At 40.7% G+C, this 15933-nt stretch overlaps 1 protein-coding gene across 4 annotated transcripts in view; it reads right to left on the bottom strand.

The window, feature by feature from the left end:
- LYST (lysosomal trafficking regulator) overlaps nt 1-15933 on the bottom strand; it is a 710683-nt gene that overhangs the window by 332732 nt on the left and 362018 nt on the right. For 2 of the 4 annotated variants that reach the window (XM_063443375.1, XM_063443376.1), the window contains exon 29: nt 12652-12824. In XM_063443375.1, coding sequence (XP_063299445.1) covers nt 12652-12824 — 173 coding nt within the window. The remainder of the gene's footprint in view (nt 1-12651; nt 12825-15933) is intronic. The other 2 variants (XM_063443377.1, XM_063443378.1) reach the window with 1 other exon arrangement.

Raw genomic sequence — 15933 nt, 5'->3', positions numbered from 1 at the left:
GACACCATTTTTTTTCAATTATAATGGATACTACACAGGACATTTTAAAAGTTGACCAAATTAGTCAAATATTCAGATAGGTTTCTGTGGAAAGAGATGAAAGCCAGAGAGCAACTAGTGTTGAGATCAAAGAGGTTTTTCTAGGGTTTCATGCCATTGAGGACCAGAGTGCTGCGGGCCTTGAACATTACATTTTCTCTTGCATAGAGAGCAATGGCCTCAATATAACATAATGTCGTGGCCAGGGGTATGATGGTGCAGCGATAATGAGTGGTGTCTATTCTGGTGTGCAGGCTTGAATTGCACAGAGAGAAAATGCCTTATATGTACATTGTGCAGCTCAAAATCTGAACTTCAGGATGCGGTTGGGAACATACCAGAAATTTCGAGTTTTTTTGAAGTGGTGCAGGAATTGTATTTTTTTTTTTTTTTGGTGAAAGCATATGCAGATGGAACATTATTTCATCATTCTCTAAAGAGTCCACACTTACATTGACAAAGCTTTGCCCCACTCAATTATCATCTCGCCATGATTCACGGCTTGCTCTACGCTTTCGTTTTGTAGACATTATGCAAGCTTTAACAAAAATAAACGTGATGTCACCCAAGCCCAAAGAAAGAGATGATTCTGCTCGCATTAGAACAAAAATAGGATCTTTTCAATTTGTTTTTCTCGTTGTCCTGCAAAGCAAGATTTTGGACACCATAAAAGTGGTCTCTAAATTGTTGCAGTCAAAAAATATAGATTTATCCAGGGTAGCGCATCTAATACAAAAGGCAGCTCAAGTCCTCTCGAAATATAGGCATAATTTTGATGCAGCAAAACAAACAGCGGTAGAAGTGGCAGAAAAGTTGGGCATCCAGACACAGTTCGAAAACAAGAGAGTAAGAAAAGTAAAGCGTCACTTTGATGAACTTTCAATTGATGACAGGTTGCAGGATCCTGAAAAATGCTTTACAACCGCTGTGTTTAATAGGTGTTTAGACAATGTGACCAACCAGCTGTCTAACCGATTTGCTGGAATGAGCAATGTCATGCAGAGATTTAACCCCTTAAGGACCAAACTTCTGGAATGAAAGGGAATCATGACATGTCACACATGCCGTGTGTCCTTAAGGGGTTAATATACTTCAGCCTACAGTCCTTGCCTCTGAAGATGATGATTTGTTCAAAACTGCTTCACAGCTAAGGTAATGCTACCCAGAGGACATGCCACCAACTTTCCCAGAACAGCTTCTGAGCTTCTGTTCAACACTTCAGGAAGAGATCCGGAGATGCTCCACTGCAAAGGACCTTTCTCACCTTCTATTTGTTGAAAACTGTGCATTGTCATCCAATCTTCAAGATGTGTGCATAGTGTTGCTACTGTTCCTCACCATTCCAGTTACAGTTGCAAGTGCAGAAAGGTCCTTTTCAAAATTAAAGTTAATAAAAAACTACTTGAGAAGCACCATGTCACAACAGAGACTTTCTGGCCTAGCTCTGTTACGAATTGAAAATGAGAGAGCTAGAAAACTTAACATTGAAAACATTGTGGACAACTTTGCTGAAATGAAAGCACGGCAGCGTCCATTTTAATGGGATTCGTAAGTTTTCAGTCGTGCCTTGCGTTTGGCCCTCGGTTCGGCCTTCAGTTTGGCTTGCAGTTTTGAGTTTATACTAACTTTTCTTGCATGGTTCAGTTTCGCACCTGGGCCCCACGGAATGTGTGTACGCCACTGCTTGGGTTGTCTTCTATTGCAAATGTTATGCCATCATGGGGGTAATTTTTATTACTGGGCTACCATACGGTCTCAAAGGCAACATAACAAATCTGGTGAGTTTCAATATGAAAAAAACTGAAACACAAGCCTTATATTTGAATCTGTGACTTTTGAAAACACCATAAAACCTGTACATGAGGGGTACTGTTATACTTGGGAGACTCCGCTGAACACAAATATTAGTATTTCAAAAAAGTAAAACTTAGCACAACAGTTATATTGTCAGTGTGTCACTTGTGTGTGAAAAATGAAAAAAAAAATGTCACGTTCACTGACAATATTACCTTTTGTGATATATTTTACTTTTTTGAAACACTAATATTTGTGTCTTCTGAGTAAAACAGTACCCCCATGTACAGGTTTTATGGTGTCTTGGGAAGTTACAGGGTTAAATATAGTGCTACAAATTAAATTCCCATGATTTTCAGCCTGGGTTTGTTAGGCAGGCCTCAAAAATTGTAATTGATAAATATATATATATATATATATATATATATATATATATATATATATGTATATGTGATGATCGTCATCATCATCATCATTATTATTCGCCCTGCGGAAAAAGGGGGAGCCATTGTGGTGATGTCCTATGCCAAATACAAAGATGAGATATATAATCAGCTTTCAGACACAACCACCTACCAGAAACTAACATTCGATCCCGTGAAAAAATTTCAAAATAGAATCCAAACCACGATTACTACCGGGGTCCAGATGGGCTTCATCGACACAAATATGGCTAAATTGTTGTACGTGGAACATCCAAAACATCCAGTTTTATACACACTACCCAAAATTCACATGAGGCACCTGTAACACGGAGGGGTGCAAAATCTGTCAACATTGAAGTTGCTGTTTAGTAGATAGGAGAGTGTGCTGGATCTTGTGTATTGTTTATTGTAGAATATGGCCCTCAGCAGCACCCCATTTAAGCATGTTCAGGTGAGTGCAACCATCCCCCATGTTTCATATATATATATATATATATATATATATATATATATATATATATATATATATATATATATATATATATATATATATATATATTTGGGAGTCTAGCCAACTCCTTGGTTTTGCACCCCTCCCTGTTACAGGTGCCTCATCTCAGGTCCCTATTTAGCCTTGTACTGCAGAGAGCCTCAGATGTAATTTTTTTACCAAGTAAGTGGGTTAATCTCATAAGAGCAGACACTAGACTGTGAGAGTAGGACCTGCCAAAGATGGGGTACATTGACATTGTGGCAGGCTTATGCAATGTATGATCATATAATGTAACTAAAGCCCCATTATTATTTTTTGCCTAGATTAGGTGTTTTTTTTTAAAAAAAACTTTTAAAAACAAATACAATCTGTCAACATTGAAGTTGCTGTTTAGTAGATAGGAGAGTGCGCTGGATCTTGTTTATTGTATAATATGGCCCCCAGCAGCACCCCATTTAACCCCTTAAGGACTTGACTTTTTTTGCGATGTTGTACATTTGCGACAGGCATATTTTTGACACTTTTGTGGTGTTTGTGTTTAGCTGTAATTTTCCGCTCTCTCATTTACTGTTCCCATACAAATTATATATTGTTTTTTTCAGGACAAAAAGGGCTTTCTTTACATACCATTATTTATATAATCTCATGTAATTTAATTTAAAAAAAATGAAAAAATATGATAAAAAATTGAAAAAAAAACGTGTTTTTTGACTTTTACTTGGAAAATCTTTTACTCATCTACAAAAGCGAATGAAAAAAACTGCTAAATAGATTCAAAATGTTGTCCTGAGTTTAAAAATACCCAGTGTTTACATGATTTTTTGCTTTTTTTTGCAAGTTATAGGGCTATAAGTACAAGTAAGATATGGCGGTTTCAAAACATACATTTTAAAAATGTATCACTCGTGACATTGTAACACTATTATCTGTCATAAATCTCTGGAAAACACTCCACATGTATATATATTTTTTAAAGTAGACAACCCAGGGTATTTATCTAAGTATATTTTGACACTTTCTATGCATCCATTTTACCACCAGTCTATGCCAAACTTCACATAGGTTTTTTTTTTTTTTTGTTTTTTTTCACATACATTGCAATTCAGGTATAAACTTACAGATCCTGTTATGTCTTGCTGCCAAAAAACACACTAATATATGTTCAGCAACATCTCCCGAGTACAGTGATACCACCCATGCATAGGCTTGTTGAGTTGTTTGGGGGCTAAAAGGCCCAATTTGGTAGGTGCGCATATCCATTTATCAACTTGGAATTTTGACATGTAGTGAACCTGCGCACATGTCCTATTTGGGACATTTGTAAAGCCGGCCAATGTATTTTACCCCCACCAAACCATATATTTTTGGAAAGTAGACACCCTAGGGTATTTCAAATGGTGGTTTTTTAACACTTTCCATGCACTAATTCTACCACCAGACTTTGTCAAACATTTAGGTAGTCCTTTTTTGTGTGTTTTTTTTCACACACATTGTACTTTAGGCATGAATTAACAGATCGTGTTATGTGTCACTGCCAAACAACACGCCAATATGTGTTCAGCAACATCTCCCGAGTACAGTGATACCACCCATGCATAGGCTTGTCAGATTGTTTGGGGGCTAAAAGGCCCAATCTGGCAGGTGCGCATATCCATTTTTCAACTTGGAATTTTGACAAGTAGTCAACCTGCGCACATGTCCTATTTGGGTCATTTGTAAAGCCGGCCAATGTATTTTACCCCCACCAAACCATATATTTTTGGAAAGTAGACAGCCTAGGGTATTTCAAATGGTGTTTTTTTAACACTTTCCATGCACTAATTCTACCACCAGACTTTGTCAAACATTTAGGTAGTCCTTTTTTGTGTGTTTTTTTTCACACACATTGTACTTTAGGCATGAATTAACAGATCGTGTTATGTGTCACTGCCAAACAACACGCCAATATGTGTTCAGCAACATCTCCTGAGTACAGTGATACCACCCATGAATAGGTTTGTCAGATTGTTTGGGGGCTAAAAGGCCCAATCTGGCAGGTGCGCATATCCATTTATCAACTTGGAATTTTGACATGTAGTCAACCTGCGCACATGTCCTATTTGGGACATTTGTAAAGCCGGCCAATGTATTTTACCCCCACCAAACCATATATTTTTGGAAAGTAGACAGCCTAGGGTATTTCAAATGGTGGTTTTTTTAACACTTTCCATGCACTAATTCTACCACCAGACTTTGTCAAACATTTAGGTAGTCCTTTTTTGTGTGTTTTTTTTCACACACATTGTACTTTAGGCATGAATTAACAGATCGTGTTATGTGTCACTGCCAAACAACACCCCAATATGTGTTCAGCAACATCTCCTGAGTACAGTGATACCACCCATGCATAGGCTTGTCAGATTGTTTGGGGGCTAAAAGGCCCAATCTGGCAGGTGCGCATATCCATTTATCAACTTAGAATTTTGACAAGTAGTCAACCTGCGCACATGTCCTATTTGGGACATTTGTAAAGCCGGCCAATGTATTTTACCCCCACCAAACCATATATTTTTGGAAAGTAGACAGCCTAGGGTATTTCAAATGGTGGTTTTTTAACACTTTCCATGCACTAATTCTACCACCAGACTTTGTCAAACATTTAGGTAGTCCTTTTTTGTGTGTTTTTTTTCACACACATTGTACTTTAGGCATGAATTAACAGATCGTGTTATGTGTCACTGCCAAACAACACGCCAATATGTGTTCAGCAACATCTCCTGAGTACAGTGATACCACCCATGAATAGGTTTGTCAGATTGTTTGGGGGCTAAAAGGCCCAATCTGGCAGGTGCGCATATCCATTTATCAACTTGGAATTTTGACATGTAGTCAACCTGCGCACATGTCCTATTTGGGACATTTGTAAAGCCGGCCAATGTATTTTACCCCCACCAAACCATATATTTTTGGAAAGTAGACACCCTAGGGTATTTCAAATGGTGTTTTTTTTAACACTTTCCATGCACTAATTCGACCACCAGACCTTTTCAAACATTTAGGTAGTCCTTTTTTGTGTGGTTTTTTTCACACACATTGTACTTTAGGCATGAATTAACAGATCGTGTTATGTGTCACTGCCAAACAACACGCCAATATGTGTTCAGCAACATCTCCTGAGTACAGTGATACCACCCATGCATAGGCTTGTCAGATTGTTTGGGGGCTAAAAGGCCCAATCTGGCAGGTGCGCATATCCATTTTCCAACTCAGAATTTTGACATGTAGTAAACTGGCGCCCCTGTCCTATTTGGGCCAATTTATTTTACCCCCATCAAACCATATATTTTTGAAAAGTAGACAACTCAGGGTATTTTGAATGGTGGTAGTTTAATACTTTTCATGCAATAATTCTACCACCAGCCTTTGGCAAACTTTTGGGTAGTAATTTTCTTCGTGTTCTTTGACACATACATTGTACTTTAGGCATGAATTAACAGGTCCTGTTATGTATCACTGCCAAACAACACCCCAATATGTGTTCAGCAACATCTCCTGAGTACAGTGATATCACCCATGCATAGGTTTGCTGGGTTGTTTGGGGGCTAAAAGGCCACAATCGAGACTTGTACATATCAGTTTTTCAACTTCATATATAGGTATGCTTGGCCTATCTTCAGTTTGGCATATTTTTGCATCCCCCAGTTAATGTTAACATCATGAAAATTTATATTTTTATAAAGTAGACATTCCAGGGTATTGTATATGAGGTGTTTTCACATCCTTCCCCCAACCATTGTGCTAAACAAATTTCAGAGAACGTGCATGGTGGTAATTTTTGAATTCTGCTTTTTATGCACACGTCATCTGGTTTTGGCCAGCCAGTTATATGTTACTACCATAAAACTTTTTTAACCAAATGTGCAGGTATCAAATGCACCTTTAGCAGCATTCTCTAAACTAACTCCTGCAAAAAGAATCTAAGTGGAGATTTGGGGGAAGGAAACTGACTAACTATAATGTGCTGCTTTCAAAAGAAAAAAAAAAAAACAGTGCAAAGGGGTGTCTGTCGTTTTCCCTTTTTTATAACAGTGTTTTTTTGCAGTTGGCGGTATCTTAAAAATAAAATGTCTGGACTCCTCTGGCACCGTTGTTCAAACTTCTCCAACCATCTCCATAAATTATTGTGGAAATCAGCTTGAACTGAAATTGGAGAAAGGTGTTTCTTTCTGGATTTATTTTTTTAAAGAGTAAAAATGAATTATGTGTCGCTACTTGCATCAGGTAGATAGCCACTTATACTGATACCGGAGAAACTGACGGAAGCCAAGCACAGAGAGATGGACACAGGTTTCTTCAGGAAGGAAGAGATTCTTTATTGGATCACCGATCGGGACTCAGAGGGACTAGCGTCACCAAAATACAGCAAAGTCTGAGTACTGAATACATAGAGTACATTCCTTATATAGCACTGTAGCTCCTCCCACAATTAACTACACCCACACATACCCTTAACCTATTTAATGAATAGAGTCTAAACTCATCCATCCGGTCTAACCACGTGGCTCATCTGATACAAAGGAGAGGGACGCGTAATTCCAGTTCTTACATTCCTGCACCTGGTCAGTACAGTGATGACAGTATCTTAGCTACGTGTAATTAACTAACTGATACTACAAACACATATACATACATATGCCTTGTGGCAATCTTAGCCTGCTAAACTTGTATTTTACTGGAATTACATCACAATACCAGGTTTTTGTCTTTCTTAAGATAAGATATGGCTGCGTCAGCTAATCAGCCAAATAAACACCCCCATGTGCATTTTATAAGCCCTGATGCAAACAGGTTTGGTCTGTACTCTGCCTCGGACAGTGACGTCTGACATGCTTTCGTCATGGATGGTGGTTAGTATATTAACATCCTTCCTGTCCTTAAATTTTATTGCAAGCACTTTAGCTTTGTGCAGACCTTTACATTCACTTTTTTTTTTTATTTGGCCTCTATAAAAGGTCTGGGAAAATCCTTGGCATATCTTCTCACAATGCCACAGGCCAGTATCTAGAAACCCTAAAGAGTTTGAAACAAACGGACAATGCTATAAAAGTTGTCCACATAAAGGACCTGGGTCAAAATCGGACGCAGTGTCAGTGGCGTCAGAGTCTGACTAACACAGAGTTACTAACACACAATTTTTTTTTTATACTAAAAACAGACTAAAACTGATAAAACCAAACTAAATGAGACTAAAACTTCCGTTAGCAGCAATCTGTAAGCTAACTCCTGCAAAAAGAATCTAACTGGAGATTTGGGGGAAGGATACTGACTAACAGAAATTTGCCACTTTCAAAATAAAAAAAATTAAAAAATCAGGAACAAGTATTATAAAAATGTATTTTCTGTGTGGTAGACCTTAAAACATGCTCCGATACACAGTCCAGGTTTGGTAGGGCAATCGGGACAGTGAAAAGGGGTGTCTGTCCTTTTCCCTTTTTTATAACAGACCCGGCAACGTTTCTGGGGATTTCTTTTTTTTGGTGTTGGCGGTATCTTAAAAATAAAATGTCTGGGCTCCTCTTGCACCGTTGTTGGTACTTGACCATCTCCATAAATTATTGTGGAAATCAGCTTGAGCTGAAATTGGAGAAAGGTGGTTCTTCCTGGATTCATTTTTTTAAAGAGTAAAAATGAATTATGTGTTGCTACTTGCAACAGGTAAATAGCCACCTTTTTATACCAGGCTTTTGTCTTTCTTAAGATAAGATAAGGCTGCATTAGCTGATCAGCCAAATCAACACCCCCCATGTGCCGGTTATAAGCCCGGATGCAAACCGGTTTTGTCTGCACCCTGCCTCGGACAGTGACGTCTGACATGCCTTCGTTATGTATGGTTGTCAGCATGTGCACATCCTTCCTGTCCTTAAATTTTAGCGCAAGCAGTTCAGCTTTGCGCAGGAATTTGCATTCACCTTTTTTTAATTTGGCCTCTATGAGCGGTCTGGGGAAATCCCTGGCATTTCTTCTTACAGTGCCGCAGGCCAGTGTCTGCAAACTATAAAGAATTTTAAACAAGTGGACACTGCTGTAAAAGTTGTCCACATAAAGGTGGTAACCCTTATTGAACAAGGGGAACAGTAGGTCCCAAACCAGTTTCCCACTTGTCCCCAGAGAGTCAGGACAGCCAGGAGGGTTCAGTTGAGCATCTTTCCCCTCATATATACGAAAGGCAAATGTGTAGCCACTTTCGCTCTCGCACAGTTTGTATACTTTAATGCCATACCTAGACCGCTTTGAGGGGATATACTGTTTGAACCCTAATCTCCCTTTATATTTCATTAGGGACTCATCAATAGATAAATTTTGTTGGGGGGTATAAACTTCAGAAAATCTGTTCTGAAGATGGTCTACCAGAGGGCGAATTTTATGAAGCCTATCATATTGGGGGTGATCTCTGGGGTGACAGAGCGTGTTGTCGTTGAAATGTAAGTATCTCAGCAGCAGCTCATATCTTGGTCTAGGCATTGTTTGGGAGAATATAGGAGTCGAACAAATTGGGTTGTTGCTCCAGTAGGAACGGATTGATGGCTTCTTTATTAACCCCATGAGCATGGTAAGCGCCCAGAATTTTTTAAGTTCAGGGACATCTGTGGGGTGCCAAGCATGCTCCCTGACTGTATAGCTACCTGGATTCGTCTCAATAAATTGACTAGCGTATAAATTAGTCTGGGAAACAATCTCCTCCCAGATGGTATCCCCTAAAAATAGCTCCATATATTGTGTAGGGGAGAAGTCAACCACATTCACATTAATGCCTGCGTTGGCACTAAAAGGGGGGATGTTGGGCTCAGCTGACTGTGGAGGTACCCAGTCCTCCTCCACATTTGGCGTAGCAGGGGGAGCACAGCTTCTTTTAGCAGCTGGCTCACACACAGATGACGACATGTCACTAGATGTGCTGCTAAACTGACCTGGGTCAAAATCGGACGCAGTGTCAGTGGCGTCAGAGTCTGACGCCAAGAAGGCATATGCCTCCTCCAAGCTGTACATGCGCTGCATGTTTCACACTAACAGACTAAACTAACAAAATACTAAACACAATTTTTTTTTTTATATTTTTTTTTTATATATATATATTTTTTTTTTTTTTTTTTTTTTAACACTAAAACAGACTAAAACAGACTAAAACAGTAATCCCTAAACTAACTCCTGTTACAAAAATCTAATGGAGATTTGGGGGAAGGAAACTGACTGACTACGACAGACTACGACAGACTACGACAGACTACGACAGACTACGACAGACTACGACAGTCTAAGACAGTCTAAGACAGTCTAAGACAGTCTAAGACAATCTAAGACACAGATCTTTAAAATAAAGTTAACCCTTAAGGGCAAAAAAAAAATACAGACAGTACCAATGCACTGTCTGTAACAGATCTGGCAGGGAAGGGGTTAAAAAGGGATTTTTTTTTTAACTACAGATACTTTTGACAACTCTGGAACAACTGCTGCAACAATATATCACGATCTCTGTCTCTCTCGCCTCACAAAACGCTACAGAGGGGAGAGAGGCAGAGATCAGTGTCAAAGTGAGTGTTTGTAACACCCACTTTGACAGCAGCCAATTGTGAGCGATCGCGGATCGCTCACATGCCGCAATTGGCTGTTACTATCTGCCTGGGATGCCAGGCAGATAGTAACAACGTGATTTCGGCGGAAGTTTTCGCCGATCGCTCCTGCCGCCCGTTTTCCGTTAGGACGGTTCAGGACCGTCCTCGGTCGGCAACGCAAAAATGCCGAGGACGGTCCTGAACCGTCCTGCGTCCTGAAGGGGTTAAGCATGTTCAGGTGAGTGCAACCATCCCCATGTTATATATATATATATATATATATATATATATATATATATATATATATATATATAAACACTTCCTTTCAGTCCCGCCGGAAACCGGAACCTGAAATTGAAGTTCCTGTACCGCGGTGCGCGCTGTGAAGCCGGCCCACGCTTCAAGACAGGTAAGTAATGGGAGGGGCACTATGGGAGGGGGTGGAGAATATTATGGGAGGGGGGTATACTATGGGAGGGGGGGAATACTATGGAAAGGGGGGGACACTATGGGATGAGGGGGGAACACTATGGGATGAGGGGGGAACACTATGGGAGGGGGTGGAGAATACTATGGAAAGGGGGGGAGAATACTATGGAAAGGGGGGGAACACTATGGGATGAGGGGGGGAATACTATGGGAGGGGGGGAAATTTCCTGGAATTTCCTTCTTAAAATGAGGTGCGTGTTATACGCCGGTGCGTGTTATACGCCGATAAATACGGTATATATATATATATATATATATATATATATATATATATATACACACATATACACATATGCATAATATAGCAGCTTGGCACTCTCCTTACAAAATCAAAGATATGTATCTTGCCTTGGTGCTACCCGCGTTCAAAATATAAATAAATAGAGTAAGGGGTGCACTCACAGGTCTTGTATTAAGTGATATGTGGTTTAATGGTATGAAAAAAATCTCAATACATCTGTGCAAAAAATCGATGTTTCGACCCCTCAGGGTCTTTGACTCTTCAGTGTGCAGCACTGCCCGAGGAAGCATCTATAGCAGCCATCTGAGCAGTAGTCAGTGGAGTTATCCCTAGGCTGTAATGTAAACCCTGCATTTTTTCTGAAAAGACTGTTTACTGCAAAAAGCCTGAAGGGAATGATTATACACACCAGCACAAATACAATAAACTTTAGTTGTTCTGGTGACTATGCAATCATATGCAACACTATAGCAGATACATATAAATGCAATGAGCATGTAACAAGAGTTCCTGTACTCTGACCGAGTCTGCTACCTAGTCGCTTGCAGGGGACCCTGGAACGCTTCAGCCCCACTCGCTGAAGTTTGACTGGGGTCCTCGTGGAGCTTTTCCACCCGACCAGGCTGAAGCTCTCCTTCCAGGCAGGTATTGTCCCCTCAGCCTTTCCACCCGACCAGGCTGCAGCTCTCCTTCCAGGCAGGTATTGTCCTCTCTGCCTCATACACTAAAACCCTGCTTCCAGAGAGGGATCATCATCTCTGCCTCTTCCGCTGCAACCCTTCTTCCAGGCAGGTATCCACATCTGCCTGCAATGGTATAGTTTGCCTTTAAAAAGACAAGTGCAGCTCTCAGGTTTAGCTCTCTTGCTTTATCCCAGGGCTAGAGGGATCCTGCAACCAGCAAACACGTCCGAAGATTGTAACTGGGGTCCCTACAAATCCACACAGGACACAAGTTCCAAAAGGAACTAACAAACAAAACTTTGTCTTGGTACTAGCCCATATGTTCATTACATTTACATTGCTGTGACAAACAGAATACAATTAAAATAACCAAAACATGTCCCAAAATATACAGAAAATTATAATAGCATAATAAAAATATTTCTTCTGCCAGAGTTAGCATTATGCAAATCGACCCAGATATGCAAATTAGCAACCCTTGCTCTTCAGGTAGTGCATATAACTGTTGCTATATCCTTGCAACCAACAGGTGTCGCTCTACAGGCTCCACAACTAGATCCACCTAGTTGATTGCAAGTATTAGCAAGACAGGAGAGCACAATAACCTTTAACCCCAAACAACAACATTACACACACCCTGCATCCACAATGGACACAGTGATAAACATAGGAATAGTATAGGGGCCTACATGAAAGGTCTGTATATAACACCAGGTGATGGTGACTACCGTCACAGAGCAATATATATCTATCTATCTATCACTGCTGGCTCATTGACCATTTCCACATGCATATGATTATTCTTTCTTGCTAGTCAAGTGTATGCATCCATATTCTAAATCACCACAGACAACCACGATAATTTCAATATTAAGAGAACTTATCTGTAAAGACTTACCAGAAAAATTCCTTCAATCATGGTTTTAAGCATTTCATCTTGAAACCTGCTTATAACATTGGAAAGACCAAGCTGCATTTCTTCTTCAGGTATGTCAAACTGTGATCCTGAATATCTCCTTTTGTCTGATGTATCTGTTGCATTAAAATCAGCAAGACAATTTGAACTAATATCTTAGAGAACAGAAGAAGAAAATGTATTTATTATTTCTTTTACTACACAATGCACTATTAAGCCTGCAATGTAGTGGAGTAAATGTTGGAAATTCACAAAATAATTAGTAAAATTTGTTTATAAAAACGACAAGTGAGACAATTAATACCTCATCCAAATTATTTTTTTCTAACGGACACTGTAGAACAAGCATGTCAAATATGCGACCCACAATGAATACATTTGCGGCCCACCTGCCTGGGGCCCCTTTGTGCTGTGGCAGCAACCAGCCGCAAGACAGGAAAGATACTTGTCCCCTCTGCAGCCGCAAGAGCGCCAAGTGTCTGTCTGTGGCTCATCTTCAGGTAGGGGAAGAGGGGCTTGGATGACCTTCCTGTGTAGTTTGTTAAAAAGAGGGGACACAGGGTGGGGGGGCAGTGTATTAATTCTAGAGAGGGAGGGGCAGTGCATTAAATAGGGTAAAAGAGTGGGCAGTGTATTAATTTTAGGGTGGGAAGTGAATTAATTTGGGGAGGGAGGGGTAGTGTATTAAATTAAAGAAGGGAATGGACAGTTTTTTTTTGTTTTGCTTTTTTTTGGGGGGGGGGCGTGTTAAATTGGGGGGTTCTATTAATTTGGGGGAGGGGAGCAGTGTATTGGATTTGGGGCCAGTGTATTAGAATAGGGGGAAGGGGGCAGTGTATTAGATTGGGTCTACATTGAGGAGCTGAACACAAAGCCACAAAGCATTTTTCCACACATGCACAATAGCCTCTCATAGGATTGGCTGAGATAATCAAGTGTCTGTAGTGATCAGCCGGGATAAGAAGGTATGACACCCGGAGTGGACCCATCTACTCAGTCCCTCAGGTATTTAAATATAAAGCAGGGAATGGTAAAGGAGTTAGGATTAGAGTTTAGAACAAAGGCAAAATTGAAATGTAGTTCACATAAATTTGAAGAATAATCTGCCTCTAAATTACAAAGGTAGATACTATACTACTAATAATAATATGCTAACCCCCCCTACTGCTGCGAGGCAGTCCCCAGTATGGCTGACAAGCCCTTTTCCTTAAAAAGTAGTTTTCTGGCCGATTGGAATGGGATCTCTGTTCATTCCCCCACTTTCAGAGCACTCACCTTCAATATACACAGACGCAGCGGCACATACAGGGTTCGCAACCATCTACGGCAACCACTGGTTTAGGGACGACTGGCCCCCTGAGACGAATGCCTTGCCGGCCTTTAGAGAAACATCTACTTTAATCGAGATCTACCCTATCGTAGCGGCCGCCCACATGTGGGGTCACCTTTGGACCGGCAAGGCAGTTAGATGCTTCTCTGACAACTCTGCAGCCTGCGACATCATTAACAAAGGTTGGTCCTCCTCCCTAACAATTATGAGGCTTATTCGCAGGCTGACGTGGTTAGCAGCTACCTCTCAGTTCTTCCTAGTCTGTATCCACATTCCTGGTGTCCACAACACAGCAGCTGACGCTCTGTCACGCTCGCAATTTGATACCTTCTTCCAGGCATTTCCCAGGGTCCACCACTTTCCATCTAGGATACCACCTTTCCACAAGCTAATCTGGGACTAAGCACACAATTGCACCTCACACAGGTACGCATGCTTCACGCAGGGTCACGACTTTCCCTTCACATCCACCAGGGCTTACTGTATTGCACTGACACATACAGGAGCTGGCTTAAATTTGAGAACCTCGCTGTTATAATCATGGTAAATTGTTTGCCTTTTTCTCTAAAACTCACAACCAAGCTTCTTACTTAAAACCTTCTATGCTGTCACTCAGCAGTTACGTCGCCAAAGGCACTACAGCAGCAGCTTCAAACACTTACACCCCAGTCTACATCACAAACAATGGGGTCATCAAGAAGCATCAGCTCAGGTACTTACATACCTTAATCAGAGTGAATCACCTTACAAGCTTTCGTTACTCATGCTGTATTAACTTGCAATAAAGTGTGGTTTCTTTGAATCATCTTTTGCCCTCTTTTTACAGTCCTTCTTGTAAGTTTGTTTCGGCACTCCTCAACCAACTTTGCTTCCCATTCTACATTCCATTATGTATTAGATAAATTCCGAGCACAAGTTGGAAGCCCATTTGGCCTGAATTTGTGGGAGGAGTAATGATCCTATATAAACCATACCACCTTACTTACCGTTGTCTTGCAAGCTGTTTGTCCCCACCCACCTACACCCATCTATATTAACACTCGCCTTTGTGTGCTTTCTTTTTACAGGCCTACTCGTATGTTGGTTTCGGCAGACCTCAACAAACTTTGCAACCCCTTCTACATTCCATTACGTATTAGATAAATTCCGAGCACAAAATATATATGTATGGGGTAGGCCTGTAATAAGAGGGCCTACCCATGTATAGTGATAAAGGGGTGAGGTGGGAGGGATGAACCCAGCGATACAAGTTCTGATTAGGAGTAGGCCTGAGCGTATATAGCCGGGTAACCGCTCCCACAATTACAGGCTACGCCTTTCTATTTGTAGTCAGGGACATAAGCTGTATAGTACATACAAATATAACAGTCGGTTGTGGTGTGCCGGAACCGACGTATGGGGTAGGCCTGTAATAAAAGAGGGCAAAAAGGTTGGTGTAACCAAATAACTTATTGAACATGAGTTACATTGCTAGACCTTTAAATGTCAATCGTAATTATTTTTCTGGTTGTGGAATGTGCAGTAGATTTCCACTGCCCTAGTCTTTTAATTATGAGTCGGGACGTTGTGGCTTGAAGCCGCAGAAGCGGCTCCAATTCTACATGAGTGTCCTGAAAGTCCTGTGGGGTCAAGACCGAGTCTGATGAACAAAGTTCCGATGTAGTGTATGAATTTGTTGTGGTGAAGGGGTTACCATGTAATGCAAGTAGTGGAGTATTAGGACCAAGAACTGCCAGGGTAGCAAGATATGTGTCAAATAATGTGAATGGGCACCATTGATTACCGGTGGGATAATAGCAGACTTTGGTAAGTGGACCTAGCTGATTGTTAAAGTGGCAAAAGGAAATAAATGCAATAATAGTCTAGTGAATGAGTGTCGCTTATCTGATACTCTGTTGTGAATTTGGTATATAGGGTAAATGCTCGATTGTATG

This window comes from Pelobates fuscus, chromosome 2, assembly GCF_036172605.1.
Source record: "Pelobates fuscus isolate aPelFus1 chromosome 2, aPelFus1.pri, whole genome shotgun sequence".
NCBI lineage: Eukaryota > Metazoa > Chordata > Amphibia > Anura > Pelobatidae > Pelobates > Pelobates fuscus.
Note: the sequence above shows the minus strand (reverse complement) of the source record. Positions and strands in the feature narration are given on the sequence as shown.